The sequence below is a fragment of the Protopterus annectens genome, chromosome 5.part1, assembly GCF_019279795.1.
Source record: "Protopterus annectens isolate FY-2018-M chromosome 5.part1, PAN1.0, whole genome shotgun sequence".
Lineage (NCBI taxonomy): Eukaryota > Metazoa > Chordata > Ceratodontiformes > Protopteridae > Protopterus > Protopterus annectens.
Window position 1 is genome coordinate 247,462,315 of NC_056736.1, and position 18,445 is coordinate 247,480,759.

Sequence of the window (18,445 nt, forward strand, 5' to 3'; positions counted from 1 at the left end):
ACCAAAATAATAAACACAACTGAACAATTCTCATACATGTCTAACTACAAATTAAACATTAATAAAACTAGTATATTCCCCTTAAGGCCACCTAGACTCATCTCCCTAATACCTCTCTTAGACAAAATAAAAATAAAAGAAGAAACCAATACCTGGGGATAACTTTCTTTCAGAATAACAAGGAGGTCTACCAACATAACGTAACTCTTAAATGGCAAAACATAACACAAGATTGTACAAGATGGAATAACTTTAAGCTACCATTTTTGTCGAAAGTATCAATAATTAAAATGAACATACTACCTAGATTAATATATCTATTTATGACATCTCAGATAACTATACATAATAAATTCTTCAAACAAATTCATACCTTTCTAGCAAAATTTGTATGGGAACCTAAAAAGACCAGAATCTCCTATCAAAAACTAACACTTCCCAATCACAAAGGGGGTCTGAACTTGTCAGATTTCAAAACCTACTACTCTATTATCAACACTAATAGAATACTGAGAATAGCAGAGTATGACCCCTCGGCAAAGACTGGTTCACCGGCCTGGGTAACAATATATTATAGGTACATAAAACACTAGACATCAGTCACAAAGCACTTCCCTTCTTAAATAAAAAATATTTTACAAGCCTATAACAAAATAGAACCACTAAAACATTCTATAAATATAACATAAAAACTTTTTCACTCCTTAAACCTTGGACAAGCTATGTTAATACTACAACCCCTCCATAAAAATCCTAACTTAAAAATAAATAACAAGATGCTAAACCTAGACTCCTTCCCTCAGTTAAAACATAAGAGAATACAAGATATCTACTCATTCCTCAATAGCACAATTCATGAATTAAGAAGTAATCTAAACTTGCCTAAAGTATATATAATAATTTTAAGACAAATCAAAGAGGTGTGTTCCAGTTACCTCCAAAACCTTACCATACTCGAGAAAGTGACATCGAAAACTGTACCCTACTTTGAAAGACTATGTTAATGTCAAGGAAAGCAATAACGAACTCATACAAAATGATAGGGGAAATAAAATTTCAGATAGACCTTCTCTTCTCTAATTAATGGAGAAAATTAAAACCTTATATATGATTTGAATATGGATGACCAGCAAATAGAAAGGGCAATCAACTTAACATTGAAAACTATTCCACTTAAAAAAACTCTCTTACACGCAACTCATGATTAATAATAATGCTTATTTCACCCGAGCAATTCTTCACAAATTCATTGCAACTAAGTCCCCATGCTGTCCACACTGTAAAGACCAGATTGCAGACCTAATACATAAATTCTGGAGTTGTAAATGCATTTTCAAGCTTTGGAATTCCCTTAAGTTACAACTGCAAAAAACGGGGTATCAAGCATCAACACTAGCATGGGAATTTACTCTTTTACACATCCTCCCGGCCAACATCTCAGGAAAACAAGCTAACCCACTTATAACGATTTTCTTATTAATGAAGCTATATATAGCTCGTAAATGGTTAGATCCTGTAAGTATCACTTGGGAGGAATTCAAGAAATCTGCTATTAAACATCTACTAGCACATAAAATAGTACTGGACAAAAGAAACAAAAATATGAAAGCCCGAGCAATCTGGGAACAGTCCTCTAACATCTTATTAGCATAAAGCACCAGGTACACCATATCTTTTGAACTGGAAGTATTCCCAAGAGTACATAGCTTAACTATGGATGAAGTATCATTTTTGTATATGCTGTTTTTAGACTAATGACATTAATTGGGAAAGCATCTTTGTATATATTGTAATTAGGTATGTTGTATGACCTACATGTTTCTACTTTATCTGCAATGTATAACATGCAAATATGGTCATTTTGTAAATATGGAATGGTTATGTTTTTTGTAAATGTAAAACAAAAATAAAAATTATTGAAAAAAAAAAAGAAAGAAAGAAGTGATTTTAATTTCAGCAGAAATGTGGGAGCGTGGGAGCACTGGCGGATGCTGTTAGGAATACATAGCAGAAGAATAACATGGAGAAGATTTTGTAGAACAAAAAAAGTGTCAACAGGCACCATATATTCATCAAATGAAAACAATCCTAGATTTTTTTAAGGACTAGAGAGACATGGTCACAATGGATTATTTAAAAAAATAATGGGGGAGGCAGGTTTTAATGTCCCATTTGACATGCATCTAGATAACGTACATGGGAAAAGGGGAATATAATAGTATGAGCTGAAGAGTGGATAAGCACATACGGATACCTACATGAAGAGCAGGTAATCATATCTCGTCGTTGTGTAGTTATTTCCATGTGTTTATTAATTCCTCTCTTTCCTTCACTAATTTCAGAAACAAAAAGGCACAGGTAAGTACATTAAATTCCTTCTTGTCACATAGAGGGATATGAATAATGTTAGAAAGGTAGCTATTAAAGGACAGGAATAGCTCAGACCAAGCAGTGGTAATTCTGGATACAATGTTAAAAAATGAATGCGCAAGACAAAAGAATTTGTAATGGGTGAATTGCTACTTGTGTGTCAGCATGTGTGTACATGCTATGATGGTCCAGTTTCCAGTCCAGGATTAGTTGTCTGTTTTATGCACAACTGAATAATAAATAGAGACCACACAAGCAAAATACAAATTTAAGGGAAATAATAAAAAGAGTAATCAGGAAAACAAAAATGAAAACAAAGATATAGGGCCAGTTTGGTGCGGGTGGAAATAATAACATTCAAGTTTTAGAGAAAACAAAAATTATATATATATATATATATATATATATATATATATATATATATATATATATATATATATATATATATATATATATATATACACACACACACACACGCACACACACACATACATTAATTTGTGTGTGTGTGTGTGTGCATTGTGTGTACCTATCTACACACATACATGCGTATACATACATACATATATATATATATATATATATATATATATATATATATATATATATATATATATATACATATATATAAAAAATGCAATACACTAAAAATACTGAAATATACAAGTATATCATGGGTGGCACCATATGTTGTGGTTAATGTAGTACTTCTCTGGTTTCCCTGTGTAATCAGTATGTTTCCCTCTGTTTTTCTGAGAGTTCCTCATAGGGTAAATGGTTTACTCCTAAATCATAAATGCATGATAATTAGGTAAATTCTTGACTCACTATGCTATCCATAGGTCTGTTCTATGTATCAGCATGTGTGTGCTGCTGTGATGGACCAGTTTCCAGTCCAGGATTAGTTGCCTGTTTTACGCACAACTGAATAATGAGATAGCATCTCACTTCTGTTAGTAGCATCTCACTTCTGTTAGTCTTGAAAAGGATAAACCAGGCATTGCACAACAAATCCACAGAGGTTCTTCACTAAAGACAGGGCATAAGTAACATGTTCTATGCAGACCGCCTCAGGGCCCTATTCCTGTATTCTGTCTCCGATAGGCTGTTAAGGGAAGATCTATGCCTAGCGTACAGGGCATTGTCAGACCCCACTATGATGGACCCCCTGCATATCCACAAAACAAACAGCACCAGACTTACCCTTTCTAATGACTGGAACCTTCCCTATATTATAAATAGGACCTACTGGAGAAATAGGTATGTATCCCAGAGACTACCCTGTCTCTGGAGCAGACTCCCCATCCATGTGAAGCACAGTTCCTCCCTAACCCAATTCAAGTGTAACTTGGACAACTGGATGAGGAATGGAAAATTCATCCCTTGTTTGGCTCCTATGTCCTGACCGTCTCAGAAAACTCCAGCTTTACTCCGTAGCACATCACCTACTCTGAGGTGATCTCTGCCTAACATATAAAGCTATGTCAAACCCAGAGCTGTTGGACATGCTACACCCCAAGAATTCCCAATCTCTCCGAGCTACACGTTCTAGGGACCTAAACCTTGTCACCACAATAAACAGGACATGCTGGAAGGATAGATTCCTGTCCCAGAGACTTCCCATACTCTGGAATAAGCTACCCATCTATGTCAAGCAAAGTTCCTCATTAGCACTCTTCAAGAAAAATATTGATGAGTGGATGAGAAATAGGAAATATACCCCAGGGATCACTTCTGTGGCTCTGCTCGACAGTGGCACAGGAAAATAACTTTCTTGGGTGGCATAAGCCAGGGAACCTTGTTGGCTAGGCTTACTTAGGCCCTTGGGCCGATAGCCTAGTACCTACCTATGAACCTATGTCTCTAATGGACACAGGCAACCTGGAAATGGTTCATCTCTGAGGTCCCTGCTTGTAAACCTTTAATCTCTCAAGCCCCTGCTTAAACTTATCAGGGGTACCAGAACTTGTCAAGAGATTTGGGATGGAGAGCTAGGCTTAAAAAGGCCTTTGTGGTCATCAGCCTAGTAAACACCTATGGACTGACTAGGTTTAGCAGGAAGAAATACTTTGAGTAGGGTAAAATATAAATTATTATCACTTCATCTTCACTCCCAAGGTTACAATTACTACTACAGGTTTATAATGCTAGAATCTTATCTCATTTTGTCTAGATGCAAAACATCAAAACATTAACATCTACAACTAATAACAGAATAAACCCTACAAATCACACTTAAAATCCTGAAAATCAATAAAATACAATGGCTTTGCATGGGAAGTAAACTCCTGATCTTAAGGCTCTACCTTCACATCTGCGATTTGCATGTATCTTCAAGGCCAATCAGTCTCAAGAGATAAAGTGGGGATAAGAATCACCTTCTCTCCCTCTTCTCTGATGCAACTTCTCACTAAGTTGTAACACTTGCATCAAAGTGAGCTTTGATGTTTTGAAGCATTTACAACAAAAGAAACAGTATCACAAAACTGAAATGTTAGCTTTCAGCAAAGAAGTACACAGTAAATTGCAGTTGTCATTATTACTACACACCTCAACGTTACCTAGTAAAACGTACGTTAGTCATTATTTTTATTTTCTGATACCTACTTAATCCATTTCAGTGTTACACAGGAGACAGAATCCATCTTGGCTCTCAGTGGGTGCAAGACAAAAAAAGTAGCTATGGATAGAAAGCCAGTCCAGGTTCCTCTACAGGTGGTCAAGGTGAAACGCCTCAGGTATCAATATCCCGAGGAAACTATGCTGAAGAAGGAAATCCTTGCCAGAGTGATTTCTAACTGTGCCCTAGCAAAGATTCTTTTTTTTTTTAAGAATTGTCTCTTCTTTCAGTTAGTGCAACTGTGGAGTTGATATATAGTAGTTTGGGGGGAAAGGCTTGCAGGGGGGGGGGGGGGGCATGCCTCCGGCAGAAACATTTACATTTTTCACCTGTATGTTTTGGTGCATTATTTTTACACATTTCTGATACTCACCATCGTGTATATTAGTGATTCAAAGCCGAACCACCTGAACATCACCTGCATGCACTTTGAAGTAATTTGGAGGATCTCTAGTTATTTGGGAAATAGAAAGAAACTGCAGCACCTGACAAAACCCTGTGTAGGCATAAAAAGAACATACTGCCTCTTTACAAAGAGAACCCCCCACCAAGAACCAACTATTTACTATGTCTACTGTGCCCACATGTTGAGAGCGATTGCTCTTTGTATATCTGGCACAGATTCAGTGCACCTAGTACCTAAACCAGCTAGCCTATTTCTCTGAAACAGCTGCACTATGAATGTGAGCTGCCTATACATTTTAGTTCTATTGAAGCCTGAGATCACAGAAAACATATGACATACAGTCATTTACATCAGAGCTCAACACTGATTTCCCAGATGTGGAACAGTGATTCCACAAAGTAGAGCAAAGTGGCAAAATATGGAATAGCTGGGAACAGCAGATCCAGTATGATTAATCTTGAGTCATTAACTCAACACTTTATTAATTGCTACTATCACATTCCTAAAGACTGACGCTACAAACATCACACAAATCTAATACACATGGGGAGAAGTCTGCTGTACTATCTCATGTACTAGCCTATACTATGTAATGTGAAGTTGTACAAACATTGAGTAGAGTTCACCTACCCCCCTTAAAAAGGCAAACGGTGGAAGACAAAAATAAAACCCACCTTTTCACTCTTCTCTAAATCTCACCACTACACCTCTCAACTGTCCAGATTTTTGCCTCATGGTTTTGGTCAATTCCTCCTAAAATTTGTGGTTTTCTGACAAATAACTAGGATGATCTGAAGTTTGAAGTCACTAAATAATGACATATTGAATCCCTATTTTTGGGCCTTTACCCCCCTCCCCATTTTGTCAAGCTTTGTTCAGATTTCTTGCACTAACAGGTTGAGAGGTATGCCACACTTCTCAAGTATACCTCACTATGAGAAACATTCCTCATTTTGAGTCTTAACATGTTCTACACTGTCACTGAACAGGTCTGTCATACCTTCAGTGTTAAGAATATTTCTCATATCCATTGTAAATAATATTGAATCATTCTAATTCAGCAAAATAATATTTTGTACATATAAAGTAGCACATTTTAAACATCCTGTGAACTTTTTTGTTGACGTTGTTAATATGATGTTGGTACGTGTTTCACATTTTGCCCATTTGTTCTTCATTTGGGCGGGGGGGGGGGGGTAGAAGGCTGACAGCAACGTCGACTACAAAAAAGCCATATTTTTTGTTGAAGTTGCAAGAGTTGTCTTTTCAACCGCTAACAACACCAGCTACGAAGCCTGAAATACGGAATTGTAAGTCGACTAATGTTTGCAAAATGCTGAGCTAATAAAGCGCAATTATCTTGCAGTTATGTGCTTAAAACTTTTTAGTGCTTAACATACCTCTCAACTGTACATATTTTCGCTGAATGTCCAGATTTTGGTCCCTTATGTTTGGTTTGTTTCTCATAAAATTGGGGTTTTCTGGCATATCTTTGGCAAAACATGGAGGGCTGAAGTCAGAAAATGACAGAAATTTGAATTTCAGATTTCGTACCCTTCAGAAAATTCACGCTAATGCAGAACCTGTTATTCTGTCAACTAAGTTTGTAAGAGCAATATTTAAAAGTGTACCTATTTCTGGGCCTTTGTCCCTTCTTTACTTATGGCTTTGTCTAGATTTCTTGCTCTTAGAAGTTGAGAGGTATGGCGCTTAATTTACATCAAACCACGATGTGATAACTTTTTTATGAAGCAAAATGAGAACCATTTAATGAATGACTGTGACATCAAATTCATCTGATCGCTATAGTCGATAGTGCACGACGGCACTTTTTTTGACGGGTGCAAGCTACACGTTTTAAAGGGATCAAATAACACTCTCTGATATTCGGCTATATAGTGGTTTTCTATATGTGGTCTTATTCTAAAATGTGACGCGAGAAGAATGAGGATGCTAAACGCAAATAGTGTATAGCCACTGCTGTTATTTACACCTGCCTGGAAAAGAATACAAAATACTTGTTTTGACTGGGTGAAAATATTGTACGCCAGCAAATAAATCAGTGATAGTACACTTTTTCTACACCCAACTTTCTCCACAGAAAATGGCCTCTCCATTGCGTCGCCACCCGAGGCATCAAAATAAATAAATAATAATACTTGTATATTTTTGTTTAAATAGGCCTCCGGGGGCATACAGATTCTGTCAATGCCTGGAAAATTCTCAGAATAGAAAGTACGGACAATAATTACAAGTTCATATTTCCAAAAGCTAAATGCTGTCCAGCTGACTGGAGTATGAGGCTGTCACACGCAAGTAATCCTGGAAACGTAGTCTTAATATTTTAATAACATTTTCTAAGCATCCAACGCTGTTGTCGTCTGTTAATACTAAAACTGTCGTCGCGACTCGCGCCACATCTCGGTACTCTTTGCTTCATTAGTTACCTGGGGTAACTTACCCCCTTGCGTGATGTAAACGTTTCGCCTGGAGCCGCGGCTTCTGTCGGAAATTTAAGTTCAAGTTCAGTGCTGGGTTTCAAAAACAGCGCTTCCTCTTGTTTTACAACAGAAAGGCGAGCGATACACGCGGTGCTTCTGTGTGGCGCCAACAAGTATTTGCCTTTCCTCAGTGTAATGGCGACTTCGGATGTGATATAAAGTACCAGGGCCAAGGGGGTGGGGGCAGCGAGCGGGGGTGCAAAAAGGTTTCAAGTTTTCAGATATCATCTATACTCTGAGTGGAACGCTGTACAGTTAAACCAGAGTATTCAGTTGCTCAATATTTCCGCCAACAGTTAAACCAGAATACTGAATATTTCCGCAAGACTTTAATTCGACCCTCCGCCCTCTCCCCGCTTTACAAGGGCAGTCATTTAAACTGATAACTGACAGGTGAATGCGGAATGGTCGTTGTTGTATATATGACATTTTTAAGCACCCCCTAAACGATGTAGCACGAAGGACAGGATGCTCTGCTGAGAACTACACAGCTTTCAAGCATTTTCAAAAAATGCAAGTGATGGAATTTCCACGCAACTTTTGAGAGGAGAGGGAGAGAGAGAAGGAGACAAGTAAACGTAATAATGCAGATTGTCGTGTTCGCTTTAACTGGGCTCCTAGCAATGTAAAATTAATCCGCCGAGCCGAAGGATATTACGTGAAATGCCTTAGGTTTGTATTAGTTTTGAATTCCATAATTATGCTCTAGCCCAGAGATACGAGATTTCTAGACTCCGCTGAAACTCTGGATTCTCAAAAGGTTAAAACAAACGCGAGTCTTGTTTTTTTAATTGCTGAAACAGTCATTTAAATATTATACGAATTGAATTTGTCTCAAAGAACGGAGGCTACAGAGATGGGGATGACCGCGCAGTATGAAACCGCAGCCTGCAATTGTATTAGTGTGATTATGTGAGTGGGAACGTATTACAAATCAATGGCATGCAGAGTGCTTTGTAAGCAACAGCAGATAGAGCCCACTGTGCAAGTGCGGGTTTTCGGATTCTACCGTCTGCATCATTGTTTTAATTATACAGAGACAACGTGAGCTCAAGTCTGTACCTCACGTAACGGAAACCCACTACCGTAATAAAGCTAACGGGACCAACAATGCAGAGAGGGGTGAGAGCCAAATGTCAAAATTATACTTAATGATACAATACAAAACATGTTGTGGCATATAATTAATTACCTCACATTTCTATTGGCCTGACCGCCAGACAATAACACTGGCCAAACTCCTAACAACAAACATCAGCACCTGATGGCAAATATGCAAAGGGGAAAAATAAAAGCCTAGAAGCCTAAAGTAAATCCGTTTAGGATAAGCGTCTAAACAGATCGACAGTTTTTAATGCCAACGTTTTTAACGCTTGCTCCAGTACGTGGATTGATTTGTTTCCAGCATTCCCTCAGCAGATGGATTTTTGCCACTGCAGCTCAGTAGAGGGTGTCAGATCTTCTAGAGTGCACCAGGCTGGAACGAGCTGAGCTTCTTAGCAACTCTCTGTAATTCGGAAATACAAAAAGGTCAGTAAAATAGGGGGAAGCATAGTGGGGTGAAAAGATGCAGCGATTGCGGAAATCTTGCGGCGCCATTTGATCAGCAGCAAAGCCTTTTGTCTGGGGAGGGATTTCGTTGGCGAGGAAACCGAAGCCGCATTCTAAAGAAAGATGAACACTGGAAGAACCCCGAATTCTGGAAAAAATGTGCAAGGTCAGATACATTTCAAAGGAAAATTGATCGCTTCTGCACAGATCAGTGCATAAGTGTAGCCTTTTTTGTCTAGCTGTTCGATATTACACACAGTGCTACAGGGATCTAGTTAGTGGTCCGCCTTTGGGGAAGATTTCTGCATGCTTTGCACTACGTGCTTGCATAGTTTGAAATAATTGAGCAGCTTCTGTACTGCCGAGGTGGATGAACAGTGCAAAAAATCGCCATTTGGACGCTTAATGTGTAAATTAACTTTCTGTCATGAACTGGGGTACGGACTGCGGTGTCTGAAGATGTTGCTTTGGATTTTGTTTCTGAAGGCGTCTCTTTGTTTGGCTGCTGGAAATGTTACAAGGGACGTTTGCAAACAGGGGATCTGTGCTTGCAACGAGGTTGAGGGGGATATGCATGTTGACTGTGAAAAAAAGGGGCTTTTCCAGCGTACAGCACCTAACAGCCCCAACCTCGCAGTTTTATCATTTATTCCTGCACGGGAATTCCCTAACCAGGCTTTTCCCCCAAGAGTTCTCTAACTTTTATAATGCAGTCAGTCTGCATTTAGAGAATAACGGGTTGCATGAGATTGTTCCCGGTGCTTTTCTTGGTTTACAGCTCGTGAAGCGCCTACACATAAATAACAACAAAATCAAATCATTCAAACCGCAGACGTTTGTGGGTTTAGATGATCTGGAATATCTCCAGGCTGACTTTAACCTATTGCGGGATATTGACCCAGAGGCATTCAGAGACTTGAACAAGCTGGAAGTTTTGATTTTAAATGATAATCTAATCAGTGCTTTGCCAACCTATGTCTTCCAGTATGTACCCATCACCCACTTGGACCTTAGAGGGAACCGATTAAAAACATTGCCTTATGATGGAGTGCTGGATCAGATAATAGGTATTGCCGAAATTCTGCTGGACGACAACCCTTGGGACTGCAGTTGTGATCTAATTCCTCTGAAGGAATGGCTAGAGAGGATCCAGAAAAATGTTTTGATCGGGAGAGTTGTGTGTGAAGCTCCCACTAGGCTACAGGGTATTGACCTGAATGAGACTTCGGTGGAAGATTTGTGTCTTTGGAAAAATGGTGTAGATTCTAGTCTAGCAGCACCTCCAGTCCCAGGGGAGACGCCAGCGCCTGGGCCTAACCCAACGCATTTCAGACTGAATGGTCAGGAAAAGGCCCCCACTTCAGAGGCCAGTCACAAAGGAAATACAAAATTCAGAGAAAATTGGAAGCACAAGATTAGACCCACTGCTAGAATGGTATTGCCAACAGTTAATTCAGTGTTGAACAGACCTTCTAATTCTGTGCTGAATAACCCTTCCAGTGATATCCCTTGCCCAGCGATATGCAGCTGCGATCTGCAAACCCCTGGTTTTGGCTTAAAGGTTAACTGCAATGAAAAGGAAGTGGGGAGTCTCGCTGATTTGAAGCCCAGGCCCCTGAATGTTCAAGAACTATTTCTGAGAGGAAATAAAATACCCAGCATCAAGCGATCACACTTCATGGAATATCGGAGCTTAATCATACTGGATCTGGGGGATAATGACATCCGAATAATAGAAAACAATACTTTTCAGAATCTGTCAGATCTGCGATGGTTGTATTTGGATAACAATTACTTGGATGTACTTAGGCAAGAGTTGTTTGCTGGAATGCACAACCTAGAACTACTCAACCTAGGGTTCAATTTAATACATCTGATCCATCCAGGTACATTTAATCATTTGCCGAATCTTAGGGCCTTGATGCTGAACAACAACGTTTTGAAATCCTTGCCGGTGGATGTGTTTTCAGGAGTTTCACTTTCTAGTCTTAGTCTGCACAACAACTATTTAAGCTACATCCCAGTCGCTGGCGTTTTGGACCAGCTTACGTCTATTATAAAGGTAGATTTACATGACAACCCATGGGAATGCTCCTGCAACATTGTGCCTTTGAAAGAGTGGGTGGAGAAACTTGGCCCTGGGACAATGCAGGGTCAACTGAGTTGTGCTTCGCCAGAGGAGTTTTTAAGAAAGGATTTTAAAACTTTGCCAAATTATTTGATCTGCCCCCAACTTTATACAAAAATGTATCCCACGTCTGCTTCATCCAGAAACAGCAGTGGTTCTACAGAAACGGGCACACATGCCAATTCCTATCTCGATACCAGTCGTGTTTCTATCTCTGTGCTGGTACCGGGACTTCTGCTTGTTTTTGTTACTTCTGCTTTTACAGTGGTTGGTATGTTGGTGTTTATACTGAGAAACAGAAAACGAACAAAGAGGAGAGATGCAAATTCATCTGCGTCTGAAATCAATTCATTGCAGACAGTGTGCGATTCTTCCTATTGGCATAACGGGCCTTACAATACAGATGGAAGCCACAGAGTTTATGACTGTGGCTCTCATTCGCTGACAGACTAATAGCTAGAAAACTATGTAAAAAGGAAAAATAAATATGTAAAAAATAGATTATTTTGAAAGAAGTATATATATCATGTTGGTTTATACATCATTAAACTGTGCACTTACAATTCTTGAGCAAAGTTAAAACACTGCAATTTTCATTCTTAAGAAAGCAGTTAAAATAAAATAAAAAATGCATACTGCAAACAATAAACACTTGTGAACCCAACCCACGTGTGAGCGAAAATGGCAGCTTACTGTGCATTTGACTAGCACTTTAAAAAAGGAATGCGAGTGGCTAGAAATAGACTTTATTATACTTTGAAACAGTTGCCATAATATAAAGAGACATTATCTGGAAGCAAACACTGGCACTGGTATTTTTAAAGGGAGTCAAGTTGCACGAACGCATGAATGTAATGTAAATAAATCACTACAAAAACAAGTGCTGCATGATTCGCATGAATTCCACACACCACTGGGACCCACTAAGCTGGAAGAAACCAACATTCATATTATTGTTAACATCCTTCTTCAGCGCAAAATCCTAGGAAACGCTATGTACAATATAATCAGATTTTCATTCCTCTATTTTTCTGTGAAAAAAAAAAAATAAATGGTACTATTTGTACTTTTATTGCTGAATTGTGAAAACGTTTTATTTAAAATACGCATGGGTGTTCATAGTTTGACATTTTTTTGGGATTTTTGATATTTAATATAGTTATTTCATGTTTTTTGCTTCATTTATTTATGCAGGTACTATGCATTCTCTTCTGAAAGTAAAGTAAGTAGCACCGAGTTCTGTGTTCCACTAGTGAAAACATTTGCAAATTTCAATTTCCGAGGCAGTTTAAGCATGGTTTGTTAACTCATTCCAATCCGTAGGTAGCAGGCAAACATATATAAATATCTTATACGGTATTGTAATGAAACTGTTAAAATGTATACTTAGTGAGACAACAATGAAACGTGCCAATTATATACATATATACATATGAAATACTTTTATAATGGCATATTTTTTCAAAATTAAAATGAAACTTTTCAACTTTTCAAATTTATTTAACTGCAGTTATTTTTGTATAGTTTTTGTGTTTTGGGGTGGGGGTCAGAGGATGGAAGGAAATGAGAAACTAATGATAAATACCTGGAAGGAATGAAGGTGGGTGTCACTGACAGAAAAAAGACCCCATAGTGATTCAGGTCTGTCAGTACAAACAAAAAGTTGTGGTGTGAGAAATGAGTATTATTGGTTGCATTCATAGCTAACCCATTATTAATGCAGTGGAGATTTGTTTGCCCTGTGTCCAGGAAAATACAGTTCAACATAACTGCAAAAAGTGAGACATTGTAAACAAATTCTGCATGCACTATACTATTAGCATGCACATATCTAGTGTAAGGGGTGAGCAGGAATGTTTTAAGGCACTAGTCACAGTTAACAATTTTTGTTCATCTTATAAAACATAGAAACATGGAAGGCAGTCACTGCAGGTAAATTAGAAAAAAATAGCTGATAGACAAATCAAAACTATGTGCATAATGCAGGCATCTGATGCATTGCTATATGGAACCATAAACTCACAAAAGAAGTACAGCTGATCTTAGGAGATTAATAACACTTTTGCAACTCTTTCCTTGCTATTTGTGACCTGTGAGTTGAATTCTGTACATTCATTTGCAAAGTCAAAAGCATTTCACTTATTTGTATATAAGCAGCTTATTACTGTTTTATGAGAAACTTTTTCAGTAGCTGATTTTCAGTTTAAGCTTCTCCAAGAAATGAACTAAAAAATAACACTTTTTTCATTTTATTGCTGTCTTACATTAAAAACTAACAGTATGTTTATAATACCAGAACAAGTCTTTCACAGAAATTGGTGTTTTACATGCGGAGCTTTTTAAATATTCCGTCAAACTGTAATTTGAAAAGGAGAATTTGACCAAAAGGAACACCTGCACTATAAAAGAAACTTAAAGGAGATGGATCCATTGCTTGCATCATTAGGTGGCCACTGACTTTCATCTCAAATAGGGGTGATTCAGTTAGTAATAATTTACCCACCTAAATACTTGCTTTTTTGCTGGCTCTTGCAACACAGCATGGAGAGCTGTACTTTACAAATTAACAGTCCAGGTAGCCATTTTTAATCTTTTCTGTATCTCTATGTCCCTGTATTTCTATCTCTCTATCATTCTGTTTCTGTAGCTCTCTCATTTGTGCCAGATAAGGGTATATCATTATTTTCAGTTTAAGGTTTTCTGTGATGTAAATGGACATTGAAAAGCATTCTAGTTGATAGTTAATTCTAGTAAGTAATGCAAATATTTAATACAAATCTATATTTAAATTGTAGCTATTAAATGTGTGTGTGTGTGTCTCTCTCTCTCTCTATATATATATATATGCGTCTGTATATCTATGTATCTATATACATATATGTATATATATATATATATGTATATATATGTAGATACATATTTAGATATATATATATATATATATATATATATATATATATATATATATATGGTTCTACTACGGTTGATTGAAAACTCACTTGACTGAAAATAAAATTACTAGGACCACTTCACTGAAAGCTCGCTTCACTGAAAACTCATTTCTTTGACACTCATTTCATTGAAAGTCATAAATGGCCTTTTCTGCACTGTAGTGCGACCCTGGAATTAGTATATAAAGTAAGGGGGTGTGTGGGGGGCACAGCCACATTGGGGGGGTGTGAGGGCGTAGCCCCCCACATATTATAAACATTATAAACTATACACAGTGATACTTACAAGTGCAATAAATAACTGTTTCCAAAAGAGAATATATAACCAAGATATATGGGGGGGTTGTGCCCCCCACCCCCCTTACTTATATACTAACTCCAAGGTCGCACTACAGTGGGGAAAAGGCCATTTATTACTTTCAACTAAATGAGTTTCAGTCAAGTGAGTTTTCAGTGAAGTGAGCTTTCAGTGAAGTGGTCCTAGTAATTTCATTTTCAATCAAGTGAGTTTTCAATCAACCGTAGTAGACCCATATATATATATATATATATATATACACACACACACACACACACACACACACACACACACACACACACACCTGTGAGAGCTGGGCAAATATTTATGATAGTGGAATAACACACTTGAAGAGAGCGATACAGTATGGCCACAAAGCTAACTGTAAATTAATTATAAGGATCAAATACTGTCAGAAGTTAGGAAGACTTGACAAAATGAAGTAGATGTCTTCACTAGCTTGTTAAGGAGAGGCTAACATGGTTTGCAGTGTGCAGCATGACATACCTCAGAAGTGTTCTGTGCTTTCTCCTTTGTACTTATAAGGCATTACTACAGATGCTGTGCACCACTACGTATCTTCAGCATGCATAGTTTGCCATTTTGCCTTTCAGATTTACAGTCAAATGTTAAGAACAAAACAAAAGGTTTATTTGTTCAAATACTAGTGGGTAGTTCTTGTTTCAGTCATTTGTTTTATTCTCATATCCTCGCTTTCTCTGTTAGTAATTGAGACAGAATATTAGTGAATTCTAATGTGTATTTCCCCAGAAAGACACTTTAACACTGATCTATTAATAAATTCACTGGGTACACTGCTTGCCATATTCTTCAATGTATTGAGTTTGCAAACATTCCACACTAGGACAAAAAAAAAACAGAAATAGAAGTTTTCATCTGAGTCCCAGTACCTCTTCAGTATGTTGATTGCACATACATGGATATGTGTTTCCCATGTTCCAAGCTTTTAAATCCCCATGCACTCTCTCTCTTTCTTTCACTTGAATACATATACATTCATAGACTTTACAGTAGGTGCATTACTGTGGAAGAATGCTTGCTTGTTGACTAATGAATTAAATTTAAACGGGTGTCCTGCCTCACGGTAGATCTAGCAGCAGCATTTGTACTTGATTTATTCAGCTGCATGCACAGCTCATTCTCGTTAGACGTATTTTGCATTCTACAAGTCAGCACTTCACTCTGAAATGCAGTACAGTTTACTGACACACTTTGTAGCTAACGTTCTTCATCATCTTTTGAAATGCTGAGATGCAGTTGCATTAGCTCCTTTTTTTCAATATAGTATGCAATAATTACTGATTTATTTCTTTATTATAAATGTATAGGTAGGAACAATTGGAATTTCAGACATTTATTTATTTATCTATTTATTCATTCATTCATTTTTTTTAATTTAAATCATTTTGTAAGTAATCATAATTGCTAAGTCTTATCAGTAAACACTGAATGAAGTGTGTATATTTGTCTTGAGAGCTCACACAAAATTGGATCACATTGCAATAACAAGGCTTTTGAAAACCTTTTTAATGGTGTTTTATTTAAAAAAAAGTGGTGGCATATGATTGCCTTGTGAGGAAGTGTTTAAAAATGAAGGCAATGCTTGTCATCTAATTAAAGATTGACAGAAAAGGATGAACATTTAAAGTCAAGTAATTGCATCTAACAACTAATTGGAACTGTCAACTTTATCTGACTGAGTTGTGCAAAAAAATCTTGTATAAATGTATGTGTACACATACATACATTTATACATACATGTAAGTGTAAATACATGCATGCAAACATGTGTATCTATGTACATATCTATTTGCATAATCATTCAGGCAAATGAGTGTCATTACTCCTGGCAGACAACAAATCCTTAATTTTTGAAAATAGATTTTTTTTCCTAGCTTGTCAAAGAAAGGAGGAAGGTAGCTGCTTTGCTTTTTATTGTGGTCACTGAATGACAATTGTCCTAAGCAGCAGGGGTTGAGGGGGCTTGGGGGATGCTCCTCACATGAAACACAAATTTCAGACAGATCAGTTCCCAAATTTTGAATCCCAGTTGTGTGCATTTCAGGCAGACTCTTTAATACATTAGGTAGCTCATTAACAAACATATAAAATATATACCTTTCTATCAATGAATTTTCTGCCTGAATTATATATACCTATGTATATACATATACGTTGTGTTAGGAGGTATACACATATTTCTCTCTCTCACTCTGTGTGTGTGTGTGTGTGTGTGTGTGTGTGTGTGTGTGTGTGTATATATATATATATATATGTGTGTATATATATATATATATATATATATATATATATATATATATATATATATATATATATATTGTGTGTGGGTGCCTATATATATATATATATATATATATATATATATATATATATAGATATATATGTAAAGTTGTACTAGGAGGTATTCAAACTAGGCATTTGCCTTTGGCTGTCCTGACATAGGCCCCCTGCAGTGATATATTCTACTGAAATGCAGTAATGCTAACTGTCCTATACTGGACTGAAGAGGCATATCTACAATATGTTAAAACTACATCAGTAGTGTCTTATACTGTTTTTTGCAACATAGTTGTGAGTATTGTCATATCATTTGTTTGTTATATCATTATGTAGCTGTATTATGTGGGTCCTTACTTGAGTGATATATCCACTTGACTGCATTTCAGCTTGTGCTGTCGTATTTTTTAGTCAGTCATTATAGTTCTAGGCATTGCAGTTTTATTACTGAGTTGAAATTAATTAATCTTGCTTAAATTACTATCAGGTGGTACACTCTCCTGAATTTGCTTGTTGAGCATATTCACATATTTTATATATTTAAATAGTTGATTTCCATATTACTTTTTTGATTCATATCGTAACAAGACTTTTAAGTAAGCTGTTATTTACCTCAGTTCTGTAGGATATTTCTTGGGACATGGTTTCAGAGAGTAAACATGAGCAATATGAATGTGTAGTTATGTAGTCTGTGTTATAGTAAACCCATTTGAGTTTTGCTTTGCACAGTGCATATCACAACTGCTGAATTTGAAAAAAAAAGAAAACATCAGATACTCTATTATAGGTGAATGCAATTTTATTATATTCTTTTCTAAAACATGAATTGCTTGCAAGCAGAGAGTATGTAATGTTAGGGTAGTGCCTACAGAAAAGCTGTAATTATAATTCTGCATCTTGATGACCAAGTTTCATAAATTGCTGTATGCTGCATTCTGCATCGCCATCTTACTTATTGCTGAAGTGCTGTGCAATACTTTAGTATTTACACTACAAATCTTTTCTAGGTCATCCACTATTTATTTATTTATTTATTTTTATTTTTTATTTATTTATTTATCATTTTGTTAACCGGGAAAGTCTGATACTTTTTGATCAACATGTTTTTAGTTTTAGTGATGGAATATGACATACAAATATAATTGTTGAGTTGTTCATGTGTACAAACCAGCCTTTATGTTACGAATGCCTTACTGAGGGTTTAGGAAATTGCGTTTATGGTGGATAAAGAAATTGTGAATGCATGGAGGAATAGTCACATGCAATATGCTGGCAAGACAAAGTATGTTTTTTATATAGAC

At 36.9% G+C, this 18,445-nt stretch overlaps 1 protein-coding gene and 1 long non-coding RNA gene across 2 annotated transcripts in view; both read left to right on the top strand.

The window, feature by feature from the left end:
- Window positions 1-7,594: 7,594 nt before the first annotated feature.
- The window catches only part of LOC122803351, a 76,790-nt gene continuing 65,939 nt past the window's right edge, over window positions 7,595-18,445 (top strand). The window contains exon 1 of the long non-coding RNA XR_006365109.1: window positions 7,595-8,569. This is a non-coding gene — a long non-coding RNA (uncharacterized LOC122803351). The remainder of the gene's footprint in view (window positions 8,570-18,445) is intronic.
- SLITRK1 (SLIT and NTRK like family member 1) lies at window positions 8,562-12,656 on the top strand. The gene is given in 2 exon segments (XM_044072925.1): window positions 8,562-10,042; window positions 10,044-12,656. Coding segments are annotated over 2 exon segments (2,175 nt in total). The 5' UTR covers window positions 8,562-9,853; the 3' UTR covers window positions 12,030-12,656.